The 8201-nt window shown below is 47.6% G+C and overlaps 1 protein-coding gene across 1 annotated transcript; it reads left to right on the forward strand.

The window, feature by feature from the left end:
• The first annotated feature begins 233 nt into the window (after nucleotides 1-233).
• LOC124699448 (protein LOL3-like) lies at nucleotides 234-3523 on the forward strand. The gene is made up of 6 exons (XM_047231747.1): nucleotides 234-352; nucleotides 2315-2428; nucleotides 2859-2968; nucleotides 3070-3147; nucleotides 3243-3314; nucleotides 3411-3523. The coding sequence occupies exons 1-6, from the start codon at nucleotides 235-237 to the stop codon at nucleotides 3450-3452; spliced, it is 534 nt and encodes a 177-aa protein (XP_047087703.1). The 5' UTR covers nucleotide 234; the 3' UTR covers nucleotides 3453-3523.
• The last annotated feature ends 4678 nt before the right edge of the window (nucleotides 3524-8201 follow it).

The raw sequence follows: 8201 nt of genomic DNA on the forward strand, positions 1-8201 counted from the left end.
CGGGATCTCGAGCGACCTCAGATCCGCCACGGACCAGCGGCCGTCCTACTTGACTAGTAGTTGTAGGGTAGCGTACGGCTGGTCTCGGTTTTTCCCCAATTTTTTTTTCCCACCCTCGGGTCAGCGCATGATCGGATTTTATTTTCGGTACATATATATTCTCCGTCGATTTTGAATGCCTTGCTCCTTAGTCCTTACGCAACTCCCCTTTTCTTCGCAGCTTCGATCGCAGCTATGCAGAGCCAGATCGTGTGCCACCGCTGCCGGCGCGTCCTCGCCTACCCGGCGGGGGCGCCCAGCGTCTGCTGCGCCCTGTGCCGCGCCATCACCGCCGTCCCGCCCCCAGCGCCAGGTACTTGGATGACGCAGCCCGATTTCGTTTCCGTTGTTGCTATTGTCGTACTGCCATCGCCTCACTTATACCATCCGAAGTAAGATAAGTAGAGTTTACTGTTGCATTTGCAAATGCTACGATAATCTGTGCAGCAGGACTTACTTACCCAGGGCATGCTAGGCAGAGAGTCACCGTGGCATTTGAATTCGTTCTCTCCGCATACATGGTTCAGTTTTGCTCTATGTTACTTCACTTCAAGCTTCTGCAGGCCTAGTTTTGCAGTCTGCTGCTTGTATAGTACTAGTACTGTGGTATTCCGGAACAGAGTGGTTAATATCAGGTCGATGGATGAATCTTATGTTGAACCCTGCCATTTATTTATTCTCAAAAAGGCCTAAGTGGCTTTCCGCATAGACAAGTACTGCCGATTCACTGGAAATAACAAAACCATTTTAAATTTGGAGAACAGTAAGGATCTGTCTGTGTTTGTTCTATATGTTCAGGTATTGTTAATTCACAGCAAATAACAGAGCCATTTTAAATTTGGACAACACTGTTAATTGTGTTGGATCTGTATATGTATGCCATTTTCTAAAAACGAAACTACTTTCACAGCTGAATAGTGGGTACAATTTATTTTCTTGTTGGATCTGTATTGCAATTATTTGCGCTGGGTGACTAGTTAGTTTAATGTAGTGTTCGCATTACAATATTATGTTGATAATTCTTATGTTCCTAGCATTGCAACTGCAGTGGAACCCAGAACGGTGCCTACTTCCATCTACTGCCTAAATTGTATTGTCCAACTTTAAAATGGGGAGTAACTTTGACTAGTAACACGCATATGTTACTAGTTTATGTTACTACCTCCATAGTGGGTAGTAACTTATACTTGTATATGGTTTCGTGGATTGTGTCATTTATTACGTTGCAGACTCATTTTGTCGTGGGGTGTGTGATGTTATGGTAACATAGTTAGTTACCACCTCATTCTCTTTCTTTATTTATTGATATGCCATGTCACCAAAACATCTTGGGGTGTGTGATTTACTTCCACTATGAGTAGTCTGTACATGGTCTGCCATTTGTCCTGTATCCCAATGTTCACATCTTTGCTGCCTCCTGCTTACCAGTGTACCAAGGTCCATTTAGATTGCCGGATTTTCACAGAAATCTGATACTTTGGATCTTTTTCCCTACTTGTCATTCAAAAATAGGAATGGAGTTGCCAAATTCCTATGTAATACATTCATGTGCCCTTTAAGGAAATCAACATGGGCCGAAACCTCATTTTATTTTACCTTTTGGAAGTTCATAGTTCAATATTCTTGTGTGTTTTGGGGTTTCATAGTTCAACAAAATTTCATTGCGATATTTTTTGTTGCTGAGTTCCAAAGAGGCCCAGTTTGAAAACGTTTGTGCCACGGTTTGCACCAACCAGGCAACCATACTCACATTAGGTCCCTTGGTTACCTCCTCATTCTGCCTCAGTTGGTGGATAAGTAAAAAACAACTTCAGTATCTGCACTTAAAAAATCTCATTCCTCTGGACGGCAATAAAAATCTTAAACTTGCTACGCACGTACCTCTGAAAATTAACGACTAGTTGCATTAGTAAAAGCTTCAGGGAAGTAGGACAATATCTTCTTCACAGGTCACCAGTTGTGTATTCTATGCTTGGACACATTTCTTTGCTCACTGCTTCCCGCCATACTTCATTCTCCTGTCATATTTATACTACCATGTAGCCCATGCAGTGCTGGGTTAATTGATTGTTTGTCATTGAAAGAAGCAATTCTTGCAATTTCAGTCAATTAGTAACTTCTTATTCTATATTTCCAGTATCTCCAAAGCTGTTACCTTTTTAAGGTTATTATACTTTGTCCATGTTGATTGGTTGTTAATCCATCAATTCAACGTACTTGTAGAAGTTCAATATGAAAGAAAAATGCTTATATAAGTACGAATTTTGTAATGCAGCAGTGGAAATGGCTCAGCTTATATGTGGTGGCTGCCGAACTTTGCTGATGTACACCCGTAATGCAGACACTGTGAGATGCTCATGTTGCAGTACAGTCAATCTTGTCAGACCAGGTAATGCTAATTCTGCCTCATTTCCTGTTTTTTTTTTCTTTTTTTCTTATGAGCTTCACATTATGCTTTTGACACAAAGGCACGGTACATTGTTTGAGGAATGTGTGTCATCCATGGAACTTTAGATGTGGTCAATTGCCTTCCGCTAATTAATTTAGCAAGCAGCACCTAATAGTGGCATGCTTCAGGATTTAGAATGATAGCATCCTCACATGGAAAAGCATGTGTATAGCTAATTTGACTCTACATTGTTGGTCTAGTACAGCCTAGGTTTGCATGCTGAACATTGAATAGAATAACGTTCAGTTAATTGAAAATTTGCTTTGTGCTTTCAGTAGTAGGCTATGTTATACTGCCTCTATGAAATATTGCACTTCAATTTCGTGTGGACCTCTTTTCTTGAGCTATTTCACTTTTGTACGTCATGCAGTCAACAATATAGCCCACGTGAACTGTGGTCGGTGCCGGACAACTTTGATGTATCCACATGGAGCACCTTCTGTCAAATGTGCCATCTGCGAGTATATCACAAATACTGGGGTAAGTTGAGCCTTGCTCTCAACCTTCATGTGATGCAAGTGCACACAATATATTAGCAGGAATATTTACTGATTTTGAACCATCTGTGTTCTGAATTTCAGATAAATACCATGTCACCAACACCATGTCCAAGGCCTACATCAAATGAATCTGCATATAATGCCCCATCCACTTCTGCTGTATGTTCAGTTGTCCATACCCATGTACTTTATGCTCACAAATTGTTCCTGATGAGTAGAATGATTTATCTCATTTCTTTTTCATCTTCTTGCAGCCCACATCTCATCCCCAGAATGTAACCGTTGTTGTTGAGAACCCTATGACAGTTGACGAAAAGGGTAAACTGGTAAGCCCCTCATTTGTTTGCTTCAATCCAATGAACTATCTTTTACATTGCTAATTGAATCTGGAGTACTTAGCTACATCTGTTCATTTGACACAGGTTAGCAACGTCGTAGTTGGAATTACACCTGGGAAAAATTAAAGTGTTGTTTGACACCTGGCGTATACTTGTTTTGTGTTCTTTATAAGAACAACTTTTGGTGATTGGTTACAAGGCTTACCTTGAGGAACAAAGACACATCAAGTGTTTTTGGAATTTACCAAGGCATGAATGTCAGAAGGCTAAAATTCTGAATCTGTTGATTCTTTTGTATGTATATGAGCTGTGTTAGACTTCTCTGTGGGAATGACAAAATGGTTTAATGTAGTACATGTTTTGAATTGTGATATACGATGTGTCACAATGTAGTACATGTTACGAAAGTGATTCGACTTTCTCTCTACCATACTGCTGAGGAATTCCACCCACGCACCTTCATTCCTGTTTCAGTTATTTAGGGATCTTGTTTTTATGCTGCATATGGTCGATTAATTTTCATGAGCATATATGTGACTTTTATTTTGCTACATGTGTTGTGCAACATTTTTTCACAACTTCTACAAACAACGAGAAAAGAAATCGTACCAAAATATTCGATGTTGCATTGATTGGATGAAGTGAGATCGGATGCTTTTGGAGGAGGTTGTCGGTTGATCTGTTAATGTCGAAACAGAAATAAATAGTTTCAGTATATGACTATATATGAGTACAACATATTGAAATTAAAGCTGAACTTGATGTGGCAACAATCTAGAGATAGGAAAGTTGTTGAAGGGAATTTTAATACTCCTTCTATCCCATGATAATTGTCCGAGATTTTGACAAAATTTAGATGCATCTAGATGCTATTTTGTGTCTAGATACATCTAAATTTTGATAAATCTTAGAAGTAGTTTGGAAGCCAGGTTTTCCTTTCATTTGTAGCATTTTTACATTGTAATTTCAGAAATAGACACTTGTTTGGTTGCCACAAGAATTGTAAATGACAGTAGAATTTAATATTGAATTTGTAAATGACTTCCATGGAGAAATGTGAATGGTAGGTTTCAGCTCGGAATCGTGTTTACACATACTGTTATTTTGCTGGATTTCCTAAATAAAATGATGGTCCAATTTTTTGGCAATCAAACAACCTACCTATGAAATTCCAAAATGAATTTCAGGATTTCATGCCCAAATGATGGATACCAAACGACCTCTTAGACAATTTTCGTGGAATGGAGGGAGTACATCCTATTTTCATACGGTTGCCAACTAAAGATGAAGGAAAAAATAATTTAAGTGTCCTTATTATTGGCCCTGATGGTCTCCTGTCGAAAAAATGAAGAAGTGCTTGAAGTGGCGGCTAATTTCTACAAAAATCATTTTGCTAAGGAAAATAGGCCAGATTGCAGCTCCCCAGGATTGCTCTCCCTGACGGATCCGCCTTGGACGTCGCCAACCAGAGACGGCACCGCCTGCGTGCTCCAAAATACGACGGCCCCTACTACAGCCGTACAGCGCCGGCGAGAACATGTTCTTCCTCCACCACAAGGATGGGCGGTGCTGCGTGGTCAACGGAATCTCCGGCGCCCCGACGCCTCTCCCCGAGCTGGCCGCTCTCCTTGAGTCGCACGCGAGGACGAGTTCGGGCGCAAGGTGTCGATCAGGAAGGTGGTGATGGCTCTGATTAAAGAGATGGTTAGTACTCAAACTTGTCAGCGTGATTCAGATCGATCATCGTACTTCAAGAATACCAATTTACGGTACCTAAAGACGTCTGACGGTCCATCTACGGTCACTAGTGCTGGGAACGGGATGTATTCGTCGTAGTGGCACCATGGGGCCTGCCTGTCGGTCTCTCGGTTGCGTCACATTTTGCAGAAAACCCCCGATTCGTCCAACACGTCTCTCCTTCCCCACCTGACCTGACCTGACCGCAACCCAAAACTGGGGCTGCCGCCGCCGAAGCACGCCGGCGCGCGTCCTCCCTCGTCCCCACGCTGCCGCTTCTCTCGATTCCCATCCCACATCTATTCCGCTCAGCCAGGAGCTCTCGTGTGCGACCCGCTCATATTATCCGTGGTCGGCAGCTACTCAGTTTGGCCCAGCTAGGCGCGTTAGGGCATCTCCAGCGACGCGACGCATTTTAGCATCCGCGCGCGTCCATTTGCCTCGGTCAAAATGGTAGAAATCGATCCGCGTCCGTTTGCGTCGGGGGTGGCTCCAGCGGCACGACGCATTTTTTGGCTGAATCATTTATTTTTAAACATGAAACATAATTTACATAGTTATAAAACATGAAAAAAACCCTAACGCCTACTGCTGCTCCTCGTCGCTGTCGAGCACGATGAGCTCCGGTATCACCCACGGCCAGTTGCCATCCGGGGGAGCGTACGCCGGGCGCGACGGCGGTGCTGGAGGTGGAGGTGGAGGCGGAGGCGCCCAGGGCTGTGGTTGTGGCGGCGGTGGAGGCGCCCAGGAATACGGCTGTGGCGGCGGTGGAGGCGCCCAGGGATACGACTATGGCGGCGGTGGAGGAGGCGCCCAGGGCTGCGGCTATGGAGGAGGAGCCCAGGGGTTGTATGGCGGCGGTTGTGGCGCCGCCGAGTCCTGTAGCGCCTGTCGAAGGGCTTCATCCTCCGATAGGCCCGGCGGCATGACGCCGGTGGCGTAGCGGGGCAGCGGCGGCTGCACAGGCGCATCGTTCTCGGAGACGAGGACGCCGACCTTCGTCATCTCGTCGTCCGTCATGTTCTCCGGGAACTCGAAATTGCGGCCCTCCGCCATGGCCTGCTGCCATTCGTGGAAGACGGCCGCGACGTAGTCGTCGCTGTCGTCCTTCACCTCCTCGTTGTGGTAGGCAAGCGCCTCGATGTAGTCGTCCTCGTCGTCGTAGGCTTCGTCGTTGCGGTCGTCGTCGTCGTCGTCGTTGTACTGCGCGCGCGTCGCGCGCCTGCTGACGACGCGTCGGCGCCTCCTGTCTTCATGGACGAGTCGGCGGTGCAGCGGCGAAGGGAAAATCCCTGTCGCCCATGAAGTCCGCCCTTTTTCTTCTATCTGTCTCGGTCGACAGATACGTACGCCAACTTTCCGAGTGGATGGCGTACGCTGGATAGGCGCGGAGGTCCGGCAACAGGTACCGCCTCCTTCGCCGGATCTCCGCGCTCCGATCGGGCTCGCGCGCAGGGACTGGAGGGATGGGCACTCGGTGGCAGCTGAGCCGCCAGCCGCCAGGCAGTTGCACGCCGGACCAGGCATCGTCGCACGGCAACCATTTGCCGTGCATGAGCCTCCCCACCGTGACGGGGAGCGACACCCTCTTGCTGCCGCTGCCGGACGCCTCGAAGTCGTTCTTCTTCTTCCCCATGGTGCTGCGGCGGTGGTGGTGCGAGTGGAGGTATGGGCGAAAGAGGAACGCGACCGGTGGACTTTTAGCGGCAGCCGCGCGCGGGATACGATGCCATTGAAGGCGGCGCAGAAGCCCAGCCGTCGCCCGCCAGTGCACGCGCAGAACAGGCAGCCGCGCCATTGATGGCGAAGCCTGCGTCGCATACGCGGAAGCGCTGACCGCGCGAAGCGATGCCCTCGATGCAGACTCACTGCCAGGCGGGCCCGGTGAAAACGCGAGCGGACATTTTGCGCGTTCGCAGAGACGCAAATCTACCGCATATTTGGGCCAGGTTTTAAGCCAGGTTTGCGTCTCCGCGGACGACCCGGTTACTTTGGCTCGTCCTGCTGAAGGTCGTGCTAGATGTATTTTCCCCATCGAAGGAATCGGGCCAGGGAGCTTCCAGTCGTCAGAATTTGGCGAGCGCCGCCGCGGTGGATTCAGGGCCATCCCGGAGCTCCTCGGCCTTCATCTGCCCTGGCGTGGCGTGGCGTGGCGCATGGACCTCTCCCTGGTCGGCGCGAGAACGGCCGGGCAGCGGAGCAGCACCAGCGCCAGTCTTCCGTGCCTCCTGGAAAAGGAAGAAGACGTTTGACGATGCACTGGGAGAGGGCGGTTCTTGCAAAAGGGGTGGGCTGCTACCTGCTAGCCTACTACTGTGTTTAGTTGAGGGGTCTTTCGCAAAACAAACGACCGTGAGACTGATCAATTTATTTCCACGTCATCAAATACAGTGCTGCACCGGAGACGAGTGACCATAGATGAACCATCACGCGTATTTAGTTACTGTAAATTGGTATTCTATGAGTACGATGACCCATCTGAACCCCGCGGACAAGTTGGAGTACTAGCCATGGATTTTACTCCTGATTAAAATAACTGGCAGCTTATAGCCGGCATAAAAGGCTATAGGTGGGTTTTAGCGGACTAAACCATATAGCCGATTTGCTAAATAATAGGAGGAAAAATCAATATTTGGCATCATATAATTTTATATACTACGTAGTGTATATAGCGGATCATCTCGACAGAATCAACAACCAGGCCCTCGTACCCCCTCGCGTCGTCTCCTCTGGACGACCGAGGGGGCGAACCCTAACCCTCGCCACCGCCGCCTCTGTCCCCACCTCCCTTTCCTCCCCTCCATAGGCGGAGCGCCTTGGAGGCGAAAGTGGGCAACAACCCCCCTTCCAAAAGCGCAACCAGGCGTATAGTACTCTGCATCGGCCATCATTTGTTTACCAGCTTCGGCCTCCTTTTGTTTCCTATACCCGAGGATAAATAGGACTCGGCATTATGTGGCCCGTGTGTAGACAGTAGACTGTCATTGCATGAGAGTGGATATAGTGAACACGGCGGTATATGCTCCTGGACTAAGTCGAGATTTCATTGGTCCAACGCATGAGGTAGGGTCTGTAGTATCCCTCGTATTTTTTCCATTTGACTAAAAAAAGGCTGGTATTTTCAGCGGTCCCTCCCAT

Source organism: Lolium rigidum, chromosome 3 (genome assembly GCF_022539505.1).
Source record: "Lolium rigidum isolate FL_2022 chromosome 3, APGP_CSIRO_Lrig_0.1, whole genome shotgun sequence".
Taxonomy (NCBI): Eukaryota; Viridiplantae; Streptophyta; class Magnoliopsida; order Poales; family Poaceae; genus Lolium; species Lolium rigidum.

Excerpts from the sequence above, each read along its gene's own strand:
- LOC124699448 (XM_047231747.1), top strand. The coding sequence starts at position 235 with ATGCAGAGCCAGATCGTGTGCCACCGCTGCCGGCGCGTCCTCGCCTAC. Across the intron at positions 353-2,314 it reads CGTCCCGCCCCCAGCGCCAG|CAGTGGAAATGGCTCAGCTT; the intron begins GTACTTGGATGA and ends TTTGTAATGCAG. Across the intron at positions 2,969-3,069 it reads AGTATATCACAAATACTGGG|ATAAATACCATGTCACCAAC; the intron begins GTAAGTTGAGCC and ends TCTGAATTTCAG.